The sequence below is a fragment of the Cyprinodon variegatus genome, unplaced genomic scaffold, assembly GCF_000732505.1.
Source record: "Cyprinodon variegatus isolate N-32 unplaced genomic scaffold, C_variegatus-1.0 Scaffold345, whole genome shotgun sequence".
Lineage (NCBI taxonomy): Eukaryota > Metazoa > Chordata > Actinopteri > Cyprinodontiformes > Cyprinodontidae > Cyprinodon > Cyprinodon variegatus.
The window spans coordinates 468,848-485,567 of record NW_015150798.1 but is presented as its reverse complement, the minus strand read 5'-3'; the positions used below and the strand labels follow the sequence as shown (position 1 = coordinate 485,567).

The 16,720-nt window shown below is 34.7% G+C and overlaps 1 protein-coding gene across 1 annotated transcript in view; it reads right to left on the bottom strand.

The window, feature by feature from the left end:
- myo7a (myosin VIIA) overlaps nucleotides 1–16,555 on the bottom strand; it is a 72,846-nt gene extending 56,291 nt beyond the window's left edge. Inside the window, exons 1-3 of the mRNA XM_015385689.1 lie at nucleotides 16,450–16,555; nucleotides 15,933–16,234; nucleotides 8,903–8,959 (exon numbers count right to left, since the gene is read on the bottom strand). Of these exons, the coding sequence (XP_015241175.1) occupies nucleotides 8,903–8,920 (18 nt within the window). The 5' untranslated portion in view covers nucleotides 8,921–8,959; nucleotides 15,933–16,234; nucleotides 16,450–16,555. The remainder of the gene's footprint in view (nucleotides 1–8,902; nucleotides 8,960–15,932; nucleotides 16,235–16,449) is intronic.
- Between the last annotated feature and the right edge of the window lie 165 nt (nucleotides 16,556–16,720).

Genomic DNA, 16,720 nt, shown 5'->3' with positions numbered 1-16,720 from the left:
CGGCAAACGAGGACGATTACTAACAAACTACATCGTTATGAAGCTCTAATTCTACGTTCATAAGCCACATTAGACTAAAAAGGACAACATAAGAAAAGCACGTCGGCTTATTTCTGGTCACATGTTCGGCTTTAAACCAATAGGAAGCCGAGACACATAAATAAGGGAATCAACCAACGTTTCCCTAAACATACACTTTTGTACTAAACTAGAAATATTCCTATGTACAATCCTCTTCTTGTCCGTGTTGTAAGAGGTAGAATCGTTAATAGATTAGGATAAAAGCTTCGACGGCAAAAACAGAAAAACACAACAAGGGGTACAGCAGCCCCTGGTGGACGAGAGACGTAACTGCAGTTATCACTACCCTCCTTCACCAAACCTTCACACATTTAACAAAACAAACACGCCGATAAATATGTAACAAAATAGCAGAAACAGAGAGAGAGAAAAAGAAAAATTTATTTCCGAGTTTTGGACCAATAGCGAAACAAAAATTTAAGTTGAAAAATGATAGAATACCACATACAGAACTTTAATTAACCAAGGCCTGTGTTACCACTTTGACCAGCCGAATCGCCCAGCTAGCGACACTGAATGCAGTTTATTTTAATTAGCCTAAATGAAAACGCAAAACCCACACACTGAATACAACGACGCAAATAAAAACTAGTGTTTTTGGAAACACCGTTTGCAGAAAAAAATAGAAAACGGTACAACCGAAAAAAAAAAACCTAACGAGTCGTACACTGCTACGAGCAACAAACTATAGCTGTGATGCATTATTAGAGAACGAAACTCTAACGTATTTTGTTGTTATTGCTTTTGATAAAGTCAAAACAGAGAAAAAGTTTGTCAAGTAAACTCACCAATGCCTCGCTTTTTCCTAAACTGGTTTTACTAAAGATGGCGACCAGTTCCCATCAGTCCAACTGCCTTTCATCAAGCGCAAAGTAAAGCTAACCGCATATCACATGAAAAAATCCGCCCAAACAAATCACAAAAAATAGTTCTTACATTTCTAAAGGCTTTTATCACACGTAGTTGTTGTTCTGTGAACATAATAATTGTTTTTGGTGGTTTAAATTTAAATTAGCCTTATTCAGCTCAAAATGTGTAACAATGTTAATGTGACCAGATTTCTGATATAAAATCTGGGGAGATTACCAACCTGTAGATATAAAGCAGTACATTTCACAAAGGTGGAATTAAGAAACTTTGGTAGTAATGGTTTCATGTATTTTTATATAGTCATTAATATCGAAAGAACAAAAATCAAGTGTAAAAGCCAGAAATGTACGGAAGAGGATTAGGGCCATTAAAAAATATATATATAAAAAATAAGTTACCTGATTTTTAAATATTATTTCAGTTTTAAATGGGGGAAAAAAGTCAGAATTCTGAGTTTAATCTCAGAATTCTGATTTTTTTTTTCTTCTCAGAATTCTGACTTTTTTCCTCAAAATTCTGACTTTGTCAAAAAGCTTTCTGAGCCTTAATCAGAGCAAGACAGCGGTGATGGTGTGTGGAAGTGCCATCTCTGACTTGGGACCTTTCAAGTATTTTGTGCATTCCAAAGTAACCAGCCTTGGTGTCACCATAGACAGCGGTTTTAAACTGAACAAACAAATAAATAAATAGTGTTTTTATCATTTCCGTCTTTTATCTAAGGTAAAACCGTTTTTATCTTTTAACCTCTTTGAGTAGGTGTTACACTCTTTTATTTCTAGCCGTTTGGACTACCGCAATGCACTTTATTCAGGCATTAGCCACTGATCTCTCTCCTGTCTGCAGTTGGTCCAAAATGCAGCCGCTCGTCTTTTCACAGGGACCAGAAAACATCAACACATTAAACCAGTTCTTGCTTCTTTGCACCGACTCCCTGTTCGTTTTAGTATTGATTTTAAGATTTTATTGTTTGTGTTTAGAGCCCTGAATGGGATGGCTCCTCAATACATCACTGACCTCCTCCAGATTTATTCTCCGGCATGTGCTCTGAGGGCCATCTTCAGTTAATAGTGCCTAAGACAAGGCTTAAAACCAGAGGGGACAGAGCCTTTTCTGTAGTTGGCCCCAGACTTTGGAATACTTTGCCCCTCCATATACGGACTGCCTCTACGGTGGAGTGTTTTAAATCTCGCCTTAAGACCAACTCTTACTCTTTGGCTTTTAAATACATGTAGTTTGTGTGATCCTCTGAGTCCTTTTTAGTATATTCATTGTTGTATTGTATTTATGTATTGTTGTGTTGTTGTTTATCATTTATTATGTAAAGCACATTGGAAACTTTTTCTGTTGTTAAACGTGCTATATAAATAAAGTGGATTGGACTGGATTGAATTCTGACTTTAATCTCAGAATTCTGACTGAATTCTAACAAACATTTTAGCATCCAGCTGTAGCCATGTCTGTTTTAAAGCCTATCTCCCTTGTTTTAATCACCTTCTGCTCTTCCATTAATGAAATAGCATCACGGGGGCGGGGACGCCTCAGACACGTAAAAAGTTGCCTAATTACACCAATGTGTTTTTGGCCCTCCCAAACAACTCACATCTTTGTCAGTGAAGCTGAGTGCTCCCACATCTCTTCCTTCATGGTGCCCATCTACATTAAGATCCAAAATTCTTAGATTAAAGTCAGAATTCTGACTTTTTTCTTATATTATACTGAAATATAGTTTCAAAAATCAGTTAATTTTTTTGTTTTTTCAGTGGCCCTAATACTCTTCCATATAGGAATGTGCCTCTCCAAACTATTAGTATTTTCTTAGATGAATAAAATTATTAAAAATCAATAGTGCAATAATTAGTAGAAAACTAGAACTGTGTCTATACATTTTTTTAGACGTGATCCTGGGATTATTCCAGCATAATCTCATCATAAATAGTGTTATCAGTAGAGGTTTCCTACAGGATAAGGAAAGTTACGTTCAAAACTTTTTAATGCCAATTTAAATAAATAGTTAAGACCAACTTCACAATAAAGACAAGAAAAACTGGCTAGCGACAAATTTACCCAAATGTTTATTCTAACACAAACCATTACTTTCCAGTAGAAATATGTCAAATTTGGAAAAACTTTCCATATAGGAAGAAAGCTAAAATACACACAAATAACATTTATTTTTAACAATTACTAAACTTCACAATTCACAAACTTTTAATTTATTCCCAACTCAAAGTCTGCTTTCATTGTAGGCATACCGCTAAACATTATTCAGAGATTTGATGCTATTGGAGCTGTTGTTGATGTGGGAGATGGCCTGGGCTGCTGGAAGTCATTTTGAACAGGGGGTCCTGTGAAAATGTCTTTATTTATTTTTGGACAAAAGACCAAGACTGGTCTAAATATTGAAAATATAATGAAGCTAGATGAATCAAGCTAAGAAGCTAGAATCAGCTCAAACTGGCTCCTCGAACATAAAGTTTGATGTTCTTCAATAAGATCTTATTCTATTAAAGTTCCATTGGGATGAGGTGGAACAGGAGATCACATTAGAAATGTACAGATGACTATACTGCAGCAACAGCTTGATTATATTTGGTCAATATAGATCAAATTTTCAGAGGAATGTAGAAGACAAATTGTTGGATTTGTTCCATGTATTAGGGTGTGAATATAAACTCTCCAGTTGGTGCATAATACCTGTTTTCACTCATGAAGTAGAACAAGTTATCCTCACCAAACTCTGGACATGAAGTATAGTATAGAGGAATTAGACTCTCAATACTGTCAGTATTGCAAAGGTTTAAATTCAAACCTGCCTTGTATTTACTTTTCTTTCTATACATTCATCATTTAGACTAAACATGAAACAGGTGTTAACACCAAGCTTCTAATATAATTAAAAAGCAGAGCTCAACTTCTTTGCAAAAAAAAAACCAGATCAAAAAAGTCTCTGACTAATTTCTACAAATTAAATACAAATTATAATAAATTAAAGTAGTTTATGCAGAAACTTCTTAATCTAAGTAAATAATTCAAAACAATAGGAACTTAGCTTTGCAGCCACTATGTTTCAACATATATGTAAGAATATTTAACATACATTTGGCAACAAAAATAAGCAGGTAGCAGAGAGTAACTAGCTACATATTTGTCCTTTCTTAGTTTAAAAATGTCAAGGCATCAGTGTCTCTGTGATATGGGAAGGAAATGACCAAACCAACACTTTTTTCATCCTTTTTGCTTCCTATATTCTTTAAAACATATAGATAGGTGTAAAAACCTGTGCAGATAGAAATAAAAGTAAAAGTGGAAGATTGTACTCATTGTCTGATTACCAGCTTAAAGACTGAGCTGCAGCCTGAGCATTGACACCCAGACTTCCCCTCCCCCCTGATGCCTCCTCCAGCTCCTCTGATGGAAGTAAGAGGCCTTTTTCAGGCCAGCTGACTGACATGGTCCATTAGGTGTGTTCTTGGCCCTCTCCTGTGCCTCATTATGTTCTAGTCTGCTCTTTGAGTTTAATAACAGCTCAAAGGGAATACATCTCGCATTTTATCAACCGAAGCTTTGAACTGTATGACCCTGTGGTGATGCAACAGCCTGGACAGTGACAACATTAATGAGCAATAAAGCAAATGAACATCTAAATCAAGTGATCTGGGGATAAATTATATTTGCATTTATATGGATCACATAAAAACAAAGGTCAAAAGGTAAAATATGGTGACAAGTTAACTGCTCTGGTATTTGTCCTTAAATAAACTCAGCGGGGTGACTTTTGGTTCTTCAGGGATAAATAATAATGTGACGTTGTTGTTGTTTTTTTTTTTTAGAGCTCATAGGAACGGAGAACATAGACAACAGCATGCAAAACTAAATAACAAAAAAGACACAGGGATTATTTAAAACAAAGCCAAACGTAACTTTTTGATTTTATGATTTATTATTTGTATGTTTTAATGCATCCAATATATGTGTGTACATAGTAAAACTTAATTATAATCTCTCTTTGAGAGCAGTTTATGGCTTTTTGGGAGCTAAATGGAAAATATACATTGACAGTTTAATTTTTTGGCCCCCAAAATGGGCTGCTTGGTACAGAGTTTAAATGATTTGCAGTTCAACAGGACTTAATTATTTATCATCAGCTTATTTTCCAGATTCCTAACAGCTATGATTTAAAGGCAAACTCAAAATCTTCAGAAAAGCCTGTTGTTTAAGTCACTGATGGTAAAAAAAAATGGAAAGATTATAGGGAAGAATCTTTCTGCCAGTAAAAGTCTGCCTCCTGGTGGTAACTTTGATCAATTACATAATACAACTAATACTGTATTCAAAAGAAATTAAGCTATAAATCACATTATTGTAATAGCTAATTTATGAGTTTAATATGTAAACCGAGTAACCATATATTGCCAGGAAAGATATTATTTCTTTTTCTCTTATGTGTGCGTTTCTGTCCGCTCATAGGAACCCAACCACATGCCTTCACACACACTCACACACAGCCCTCATCCTCCTCCCATTCAGCTTTTCCAAATGATGCTGCATAGCTGAACAAATGCCAGGCCTGCATTACAAAGAGACTGAACACGCTTTCATAGACTTTCAAATCGTTAATGATTAAAACATATTTGATACTGATGCACTATTGAGCCTGAAACTGCTCACTCCCCTGGTGGTTATATGTTTAAGATCATTTTAATTCAACAGTAAAGTTGTTCAATAAACGGGCATCACTGAAATGATCATTAAATGATATAAATTTGGAAATAATTTATACTTTTCCCCAAAATAATTTGAACGGTTACTGCAATAAAACTCTTATTATGATTATTTTCATGTTTCCACTGGTAGCAGTTTAGAAAATGCATCTATGGTGATGATGTCAGAGTCCGTAAGGTTAAAAGCTCTTGAGGTTGGAGGCTCTAAAATGTCAATAAGACTTCCAGTCAGAACAAAACATGGAAAAGTAACAAATGAATTCTAAGCTAACTATGCCAGGGTTAGGATAACTTCAAATTAATAAGTTTATCCCAATAATTAAATAAATAAATAATTAGCATTTCAAATCAACACAATTTAACATTTGAAACAGAGTAATTTGAAACCAACAAAAAGTTTAACATAGAGTACTTTTTAACTCTTTTGCCAAGAGCAATACATTTATGTGACAAACTGTAATTTCTAATTACTTGTTATATTTACAATAAGGTATGATAAATTGTTTTATTACTATTAAAAAGGTCTTCTATTAACAACAATTGCTGATTTCTGTACAATCTAAATACTTTGCCAAATATGAAAATACAGGTTTGCATGAAATATTACATACCCTTCCATTAAAGACAGAAAACAAATCAAATGGCAGTAAAATAAAATGATATGGACAAAAGTAATAATACATAAAAATGATTAAAAAAATTGAAATATATATAAATATATACATAGACAACACCTATGTATACAATATATACATACATATGAATACATTAATAGGTAAAAGAAGGAAACCAGCCTGATAGAGCTCCTGAAATAAGATTTTGTTGAGCAACACTTTGAGGCAATAATCACTAAAAATCAGGTGTTAGTTAATTTGTCAGGAACAGTTTGTTTTTAAGAATTATTATTTTTAAAAAATTTAGTAAATTTGTATTCATTTTCCTGTTTTGTAGTATTTCAATTACTGGTGTGAATATATAATTTTCTTTAATTGGAGTGTATGTAAACTTTCAAGCGCAACTGTAAATAAATAAGCAGCTAAACTGCTCAAAACAGACCCCTTAAAAAAAAAAAAAAAAAAAAATATCCCACTGCTTGGTAGCAACCCTACATGAAGAGACTTGATGGTGGACTCTGCTAATTAAAACTTAATTAAGACTTTACCTGGATGAGTGTGTTGTATCTGTAGCTGAGGCGGCGTATGTTGGGATCCCAGCCTTCCAGTGGCCAATCAGATCGCTTCTGATTCATTCTCACAGCCGTCTTTGCATCACTAAGGTCATCCTCAAAAACTAATAATAGTAAAGCAAAGGCTGGTTCTAAGTTCAAATCTCCTCTTCTGTTTAGAAATTTTCTCTGCATCCAAAACTACCAACACTCTGACAGTCACAAGGTTGGAAGAATAATAAATCTCAGTGTCCGTACCCTTTTAAAAACACCCATTTCCTCCTTTAGTTTGATTGTAGCTGGGAAGTCTGGATCAATATGTGTGTAAAGAATCAAAACGAGCTGAATGTCTGATCTGTGACAGATTTTTCTGTTTCATTAGGCCGCCTCCCCACAGTGCCTCTGCTGCAGGGGGAAATGCTGTCAGCACTCATTAGTGGATCAGAAAAGCAGACAAGTTCAACAAGGCATCACTGAGTGTTTGAGAGAAAGAGAACACACTATTTTCTTTTCACTAAATCAAGCATTCAGCTTATGGGGAGGAACAAAACAATATAAAACATTACCACAGTGCTGAACACCTTATTCTTCATCTTAAAATAAATAAAGCATCAATAACGGCAAATATATCAAATGATTACATGCAAACTAACAGGCTGCTAAAAAGACGTCACCCAAAACATGTGATCCCTCTTATGAAACCGTACCAGCATTATGCTACACGGAAGGTATTCTTCAATAGGGACAGCCAAGCTGCTCATGGTTGACCGAGTGAAATGCAGGGTAATCCTGTAAGTTTTGATGTGTTGCAAAAGACTTAAAGGTTCAGTAGAGGACCCACTCTCTCCACTTAAAAAAATAATGCACATGCACAACCCTGTAACCTGTACGCCCTATGAAACACATGCAAGAGCATGCATTAGCCCATTTCTCTTCATGCACGCTCTGTTTAAAAGTTGCTGCTTGCATTGCTTGTACAAGCTTACTTTCCAAAAGAACATTTGCAGTTTTTCTACTATGTCAGACTCGCCACCGGTAAGTGAAAATAGGGACGAGCACGTAGGACGGCTTTACATAAACACATCACCAGAATGACTGATAATTAGGAGGACCACTTATTTTTTTGATGATCCGCCTGGAAAAAGAACATCCTCCTCTATAGCTTTAATATTAGGCTGGAGGTTCACCATCCTGCAGGTCAATGACTCTAAAGATGCATGAAGAGCTACAAAGGAAGGTTAACCTCTGGTGACCCGGTGGACCTTAAATGGGGGTAATAATTCAGAATGCATAAAATTCCACCGGTAAACTTTTTACCAGCAGGTGGAGCCATTGTGCGCAGCTCAAAGCTGACACCAAAAGTTCCATACCTCACAGCTCTGGAACTGTTATAGCTAGAGGTCTAAAATTTTCTGCAATGAGGTTGACATGATGTAGAACACATATAATACAATGAAACCTGCTTTTTTTCCCCTCAAGAGTGTCTTTATTACTGCTGTTCAAAAAAGACCTATCATTTCGAGAATAAAAAAACAACAACTTTGAGTCATGTTTGAACTGATGCAGGTTGGTCTGTGTTCTACTCACCCAATTTTAATCTATATATTAAGTAACTAGAGAGTTTTAGCTTTCAAATAATGTATTGAACATGTGTTTTGGGCTTACAGTTCCTAAGTTATTTGCTTTTTCATTTGGGTATGCAAAATAGGCGAGGATTACCCAAAAAGAGGTGGATGTTAAGAGGTAAAGTCAAAGCATTTTCAGGGGATTAGATGGTGTAGTCAAAGTCACGACCTAAGGTCACAGATTTTGCCGTAAGGATTGAAGGTCTTAAGCTGTTTTTACAAAGAAGAATGGACCAAGATTTCAGGCTACAAAGATACAAAGCTGGCAGATATTAATCTTTATAAGAATGTATTATTGTCTATCCGATTTAATCTTTACTATCTAATAACATTATTTCTTATGACAATAGTATTGTTGCTTTCTTAACAACACAGACTATTTTTAAGGGATACATTTCATGAAGTTATGTAGGTGTTTAAGAGTGAAAGTTTTTATTTACCTGCTGTAAAATAACCATGGTTCTGGTTTCTGTCCCCTTGACTGGACATCAGCCGACCTTTAAAAAGACGATAACAGTTAGAAATAGTGTTCACACACACAGTAATAGTAATAACAATAAAAAAAACTGGTCTGATTTTTCACATCATGCGCGTGTTTGTGTGCAGGTATTAGCCCGAGTCGTCGTAAATTATTTATCTCCTGCTTGTGAGCCTTCAGGGTTTGAACGTTTGACTTTTTGACGCGTGGCAGCTGTGACGTCTGGGCCTCATTAAGTCATTGTGTTTGAGCTGCTCTTTGAAGGCAGAGCGGCTTCGGTTACAGCTGTCGTACAAACAGGATAAAACTTGAATACATCCCTCAGCATCACATTTCAGGCTTCAAAGCTCATCAAGTGTTTGGTTTTTGTCACAGCTCACCTACAGGACGAAAATTATGATGCAAGGTTTAAAAGAGCAGCCTGGATCCATTAGTAGCATAAAACTCAAAACAGTAATTTTCAACTTGATTTAATGTGGAGGGGAGGTTTAATTTATGATATTGCTTTAATTTGCTGAGGTTGAAGAATACTTTTTTTTATACAGCTATGCTAAAGTCACCACCGGTAAGACTAGATTATCTACATCCACTTGGTGCCAACCAGTATATACAGTTTAGAGAAGAACACTGACCAAGAACAACCAAACTCATATAATTAGCTAGTTTTAGGCATACAAAATGAATGAACTTATCAATTCTGGAAACTAACCTGCCCTGCTCTCTTTTTCCTCTTAACTGTCAAATGTTGTTTTGCAATCATTTGGGCACATTCCAGTATCGCTGACAATATGTGTCAGTGTCTTTTAGATGAGATTGGAGCTTCTGCTCTGCAACATTAAATCAAGTTAGAGTTTGGACTTTGACTAGGCCATTGCAACACCATGGGTCTGTCTGAAAACTTCAAATTAATAAGGACACTTCTGCCAAAGAGTGTGGGATGACGCTTCCTATCTATAGTTCATTTAGCACAGGGACCTTCCAAAAATGAATTCAATAATTAAATGTCACTGACATTTTTTTTTTAAATGACAAAAATTACTCCACCCTTATATTTATCAATAAGTATAGTTTGCAGTGATAATCATAATTTGTCTGGCAAAGTGGGTTTCACAGTGGTGGCTTTATGGGGTGGCTAAGGGTTCACCAAAAAAATTACAGTAGAAGAAAAATGATTAAATGAAGACATAGAAAATATAATATTCTAACATTTTATAAAACATAATTGATATTACTATATCAAACTATATCAAAACCAGGAGATTTAAACTAAACTTTGAGGCTCTTCCTCTGTCTGTATAAAAGGACTATCCTACACTGGATCACAGAGCACAGAAGTTTGTTTTTTTTTTTGCCTCAACCTACCAGTTTGAATTTGACTCCTCACCTTTAAAGCAACTCAAAACAAAACATAAAGCAAGCCTACAATCGGTCATTTATGACAATAACAGACATTAAGCCTTGCCGTCCAACTTGAGAGTCTTTTGATTTGTTTTGATGTGTTCTTATCAACATTATGTTATCTTTTGTTATCCGGTTGGAACTTCCAGAGTTGATTATTTTCTTATATTGAACAACTGTATTAATAATGTAATATGGATCAACTTAAGAAAATGTTCTAAGAGGAGCTTGGAGGAGGCTGGAGCTACAATTTGCTGTATTTGTATGAATAGCTTGATTGTGATGCTACTGACCCTGTTTGGGCCCAGTTCAGCTGGTTTGGCTTCACATCTGATTTGGCAATATAAGCCTTGCAGCTGCAACACAATCCCTGACCATAAGTACTCTACCACTAGTTTATCCAAGTGTTGTTGTTTTTTTATCTGTGTATTATGTGTACATTCTAAGCCTCAAGTCTCTGCTACAATGCTACATTATGGGTTTATAACGATTAGTTATTCTTGGTACTTCTTGATTGCATTGCATGGGTTTTTTTAAAATCAACCATCTTTGTTTTGTTTTACTTAAACTGCTGGTATATTGTCTTATAATTGTGCTCAATTTAATCTTTTCTTAATCTTTTTTTCACTTCAACATATTTCTGTTTACATAATATTTATTTTGCACTTTCTGTAAGATTTGAATAAATTTTACAATATGTGATTTTTTAAGCAATTTTCTAATCATATTGTAATTTTTATTTATTTTGATGTTTTTATATTGTCATTGGGACCATCCATTTTTTTTTATAGAGCTTTGATGTGCTTTTGTTCTAGTTGCCAAAAATGTATTTATACTATTTTTACCTATAGTTTAAAAAATTCTGGTGTAATTACTGTTTTTTTTCTCTCTCTTCTGTTTTTTTTTTATTTTCACATCAGTACAGTATGTATGACATTTAATTGCATATAACGCTTTCATTAGTTTTGCTAAATCTTCTTGATAAAATCTCTCTCTCATTAATATGTAAATGAAACAAAGCAATTATCATTTTTATGTGAAGTAAATTCTGCGATGGACTGGAGACCGGTCCAGATGTCTACCCTACCTTAAACCCACAGACTGCTGGACCGGTCACCCTGAAAAACAGGGGCTACAAGATGGATGGAGGTCGGATTTAAATTTTCTGTTGCCTCATTTTTTTTTTCTTCTTCTGTAACAAACACTTAGAAATACAAGTGTTAATTCTTAGATAGTTCTATAGCTCCATCTCTTTCAAACAGCAGTCCAGAGCCTAAAAAATAAAGGATGGCGTCTTTGCATGAAAAATAACCTTGTTAGTTAGGACTGAAAATCTATTTTATTTTTAAAATCATTGAATTTAAAAATTAGTGTGACTGAACTTGAGGATGATAGGAGACCTCTTGCTGTGCTTCACTGGGAGATAATATATCTCCTTTTAGGAAATGATAAACATTTGAAATCTCACACACTTACAAATACTGGACTAACATACAGAGACAAAATGCCCCTCACTGTTCCACTTACACCCTCTCATCAATATTTTAGCAGCTAATTACCCATGCAGCGGGCTGGGACAAAGGTTGAGTGCAGTCATGCCCTGTTTGTCGACACATATCAGATGTTATTGTTTAAAATTAAAGCATGTCAGCAGAAAGAGACAGAGATGATGGGAGAGAAGAGATGTGAAGATGAGAAACTGAGATATGAGCAAAAATTTGTTTAATCAGAAATTCAGTAATTGTAACAAAATGCTAATCACCATGTCTGAGTATTTTTAAATAATCAATCTATGTGTTTTGGCTCAGTTTAAGCATGAACCGTCCCATGGAAAGCATAAAATTAGAGAGAGTTATTTAATAGAGTTTTCTTCAAGCTTCAAATTCACTCCTCATTCTGTTTTTTTTTTTTCACCCAACATGAAAAGTAAAATTTTTGTAATGAGATCCAATCAACTGGATGTTATTATTAACAATTCACAAAAAGCTCAGACAAATGATTTTGACTAAATTATTATGATCCAAGCTGATTTCAGGTATTTGGCTCCACAATGTTGTTTATCATTCTGAGCAGAGCCATGCCTAAATGGTCATTAGTTCTGTTACAAAGGACAAAACCATCAGAAACTTACACTAATTAAACAGCAAATGTCAAGTAGAAGATAAATGGAAAGTTAAAACATGGTTTTATCTGTCCCAGCTGTTACATTCTTACACACCCTCCCGTTCCCTCAAGTCAGCTGATCAGTTGCTTCTGAGGGTCCCAAAGAAAAAATGCAAGCTCAGAGGGGACCAAGCTTTTTCTGTGGCAGCTCCTAAGCTATGGAATGATCTGCCTCTGAGCATAAGACAGGCCTCTTCTCTTGCTATTTTTAAGTCCATTCTTAAGACTCATCTTTTTTCCTTTGCTTTTGGCACAATTTTAGAGGTTTTACTTTTTTTATTCTGTTTGTATACTAATATGTATTTTATACTCGATCTTTTCTATTTTATAATTGCATTGTGTTTTATGATTTTATACAGCACTTTGGTCCTGTCTGGTGTATAAAGTGCTTCATAAATAAAGTTAGTATGGTATGGTATGAAAGCTGATTAATAAATAGCGCTCTATTCTAATGTCCAAAAAGAAGCATTGATATCACTAAAACATTTTTTTTTAATACTGATGCAAAGGGAACACTAGCTTACAGGTTGTAGATGTTTCTCAGCTCTAATAAGCCTGACTTATTTAATCACAAATCAGGTATGTCTGAACCTGTATAGCAGTGTGTTTCCAGGAGCATCGCTGAAAAACACTGCTGCAAACCACAGGTTTCAAATTACAGCCCTGGACCAATTATGGTAGTTGGAATAATTATATTTGACCACTGACCACAGTTTAAACTGTGACACAGATAGATGATGTGGCCGGTCTTCTTTAAAAAAATTAGGGCAAAAATAGGTTTATTTCTTGAAATGCTGCAGTAAGAAATATTTTATCTTTTTAATAAAAAAAAAATAGGAAAACAAATACATATGTAGCAGATTTTACTCCAAATCAGCCTTTGACAGCGCTGCCTATTACTTTTATTTAAATACTCATAGGATATTTGAAGTGATTCACATCCAGGCCTTGCTACTTAGCTTTTTTTTCTGGAAATAAAAAAAAATTAAAAACTAAACCAATAGGGTGGTTTTATAAACAATCAAAGCAAAATTTTACTTTTGGACTGATACTGTTTCTTTTCAGAGATAATGCTTCTTCAACAGTTTAGACTACTTTGTTCTTTTCCTTACAATATGTTTTTTTTTTTTAGTTTATCCAAAAAGAAAAAAAATACAGATGAATATAGTTTGTATCATTAAAAATGAAGATATATCCATCCATCCATCCATTCTCTAACACGCTTGTCCCAATTGGGGTCGCGAGGGGTGCTGGTGCCCATCTCCAGCTGTCAATGGGCGAGAATGAAGATATATTTTTTCCTCTATTTTTATATATATTCTATAATATTATAATATTATAATATTCTATTTCTTTGTAAGATCTTCAGACACCTCTGCACTAAACCCTTAAACTAGGCCTAATAAAAATGACCTGCTGTCTGGGTGCTTTGCTGGCTAATATTATCCCAGAGGGAAACATCACCATCCCCCTGGGAAAACCTATTAATGGTGCTCTGAAATATTGATCCCAAATTGTGTCAGATGTAGGGACGTTCAATGGCACCCCTAATGGAGCGAAATCAGCAAAATGCACCAATTTGGCCAAAGAGAGAAAAGGTTTTAGGTTTCAACTGGATCAGCGAACTTAAAATTAGTCATTCTTTAAAGTGTGTCCATGAAACATTAAAATAACATAAGATTGATTTCTATTCTGAGATTTAGTCCCTAAGAGACAGAACATACCGCTGAAATTATTTATATTCCTGATATTATGAAATCATGAAATTTTATTTATGTCAAACTGACACTATAATTAAAAGATAGGTTTATCATGCTTCCAACCAGGGAACGATAATAGAAAGATTGGATGACGTCTTACAACTTTCTTTTTTAAGGACTGCGGCAAAACCATTAGATTATTATCTACAAGCTAAGAAACCTGAAATTTACAAAATAAAAAAATTCAGGTGATAAAACTTAAAACTGTTTCAAGACAGATTTTTATGCTTTGTTTTTTTAAACCAAGCATTCATTTATGTGAAAAAGCATGTCCACTGTTAAGTTTATGATGGAGGATCTGTAATGCTGTGGGCCAGTTTACCATATAAAGGACAGAGAAGAAGGAATCATCAGTGAAAACTGGGACTCCTGACCAATTGCAATCTCTGTACAATAATAGGCAAAGAGAGATTTACTAATTACTAACAACAAACAGCAATTAAATCATTAGATTATTAAATAATATTTTTTTTTTCTGAATATTTCAATGTAAATTTTCTGTAAAAGCTGCATTTATTCAAAGACTTTATGCATCGCTGTACCAAAACTCACCATTAATATGGCGGTTTCTGTAATCTAAGCTGACAAATTGCACAAGTCAATTTCGGACTCTCTTAAGATATGAAAAAAGAAAGATGTGACGGCACAAATGAGCATCGCCATTTGTGATGAAATGTCTCACATGACGGGTTATATCAGCAGCTATAAACATTGCATACTCAATGTATCAGTAATGCAGTGTTCAGCTAAACCAAAATATTCAATTTGTTTAATTCAAAACTCTACCTCTAATCTGATTTTGAAAGAAAATAAATCTCTGTTGTCCCAAGTTTGACAATATTTGACATATGTTTGCAATAAGAGCTTTTTTCTTTCCATTTTTAATTTACACCAAAGTGTGGACACTTAATTAAAAGAAGGATGTTTTTTCATAATAAATCAGCTAAATTGAGACAAAAAAAAACAAATAAATAAAATGGTAAATATCAAACAGTCTAGGCAACTGAGACAGCTGTATCTACAAATATTTGTTTCAACCCTCTTCACCCTGGTACCCCCTAATTAACATCAAATGGAACAATTTAATTCTTAGAAAATGTAATAAATTATTCCAGCTGCATCTCCAGGGAGCAAAGCACCTTTATAAAAGAGTAAGATAATATTACTTGTTAGCAGATAGCTGTCAGAGTCTGACTCTGTTTCGCAAAGAACAACTGCAAACAAATTAGATATGACATGCTAGACAGAGACATACCCAAAAGGATTTAATAACAAATCATCTGGTCAGATTACCAAGCATGCCTTACTTTTCAAACTCATGTTTGAAAAGATAGAAGTTTTTTTCTATTTTGCAATTTTACCACCATGTTCACCATAGTCCAAATTAAATCTAAAAATATTTCAACACATTGACGTGTGAAGTTAAAAAGGGAAGACATTTTGAAAAGATTATATTTTCAAAGTACTGCAGATATATTGGATTAAACTGCCTCTTCTTAAATATTTCATCTATGATATATATATAAAAAAAAGGTATCTTTAAAAATAAAACAGAAAATCTTATTTCTGCAAACTGTAACATCATTGGTATCTATAAAATGAATTTCACCGACAAAAAAAGGATTACAGAGAAAAATAAATCTTATCTAAGCCTTTTAGCTTCACTCTCACCTGATTTCTTCTGCCAGTTTCTTCTCTCAGTTATACATTTCGGCGCAGAGAAACTTCTTTCTTTTAAGAAGTGTTTCTAAATCTCTTATCCCTAGTATCTTATTCTTATTATTTCTTGTTAGATACTTTTGTTGAAGCTGGCCTCTCCTCTTGTGTTAAATCCTCAGAGATAACGTTGTTGCTCTCTCCCTTGAAGGTTCAGATGTTTCAGGAGTAAATGACTCTCTCCACCTTCCTCCCTTCTCATGTCCTGCTGTTATTAACAGTGATACTGTGAGCTGCTCATTCACTGCCACTGATCCCTGCAGCAGAAAGAGAGAGAGTTAGTGGGGGGTGATGAGGTCCGGTATAGAGGTTAGGTTGTAATTAGACACGCACAGTCACACACTGATAACATGCACAGTCAGGGCTGACAGAAGCTATTGTGATATGATACAAAAATGATCACATCCTACACAGACGTGTGCTTCATGGGTGCTTTTATGGTTTCAAAATGAAAAAAAAAAAACCTTAATACCAGGATAACGCTGTTCCCTCAGCTGTATGATCTCCAAATGAATTTCCTCACTGGCAGGGTGGAGATGAAGGTGGTTGCTAATGTTCTGAGTGGAATTCAAGTGGTTCTGATAAAACAAGAAGATGAAAAAAGAAGAGGGTGATATTTTCAGGAGGGCTAAGATGGACAGGTTTTTAACCAAAATATAGGTACACAAATGTTTAAATCAGATCAAAGTCACATATTTAGCAACAGGTTTGTTGTGCAAATTTAGCCCCAGAAAAGACCTGGA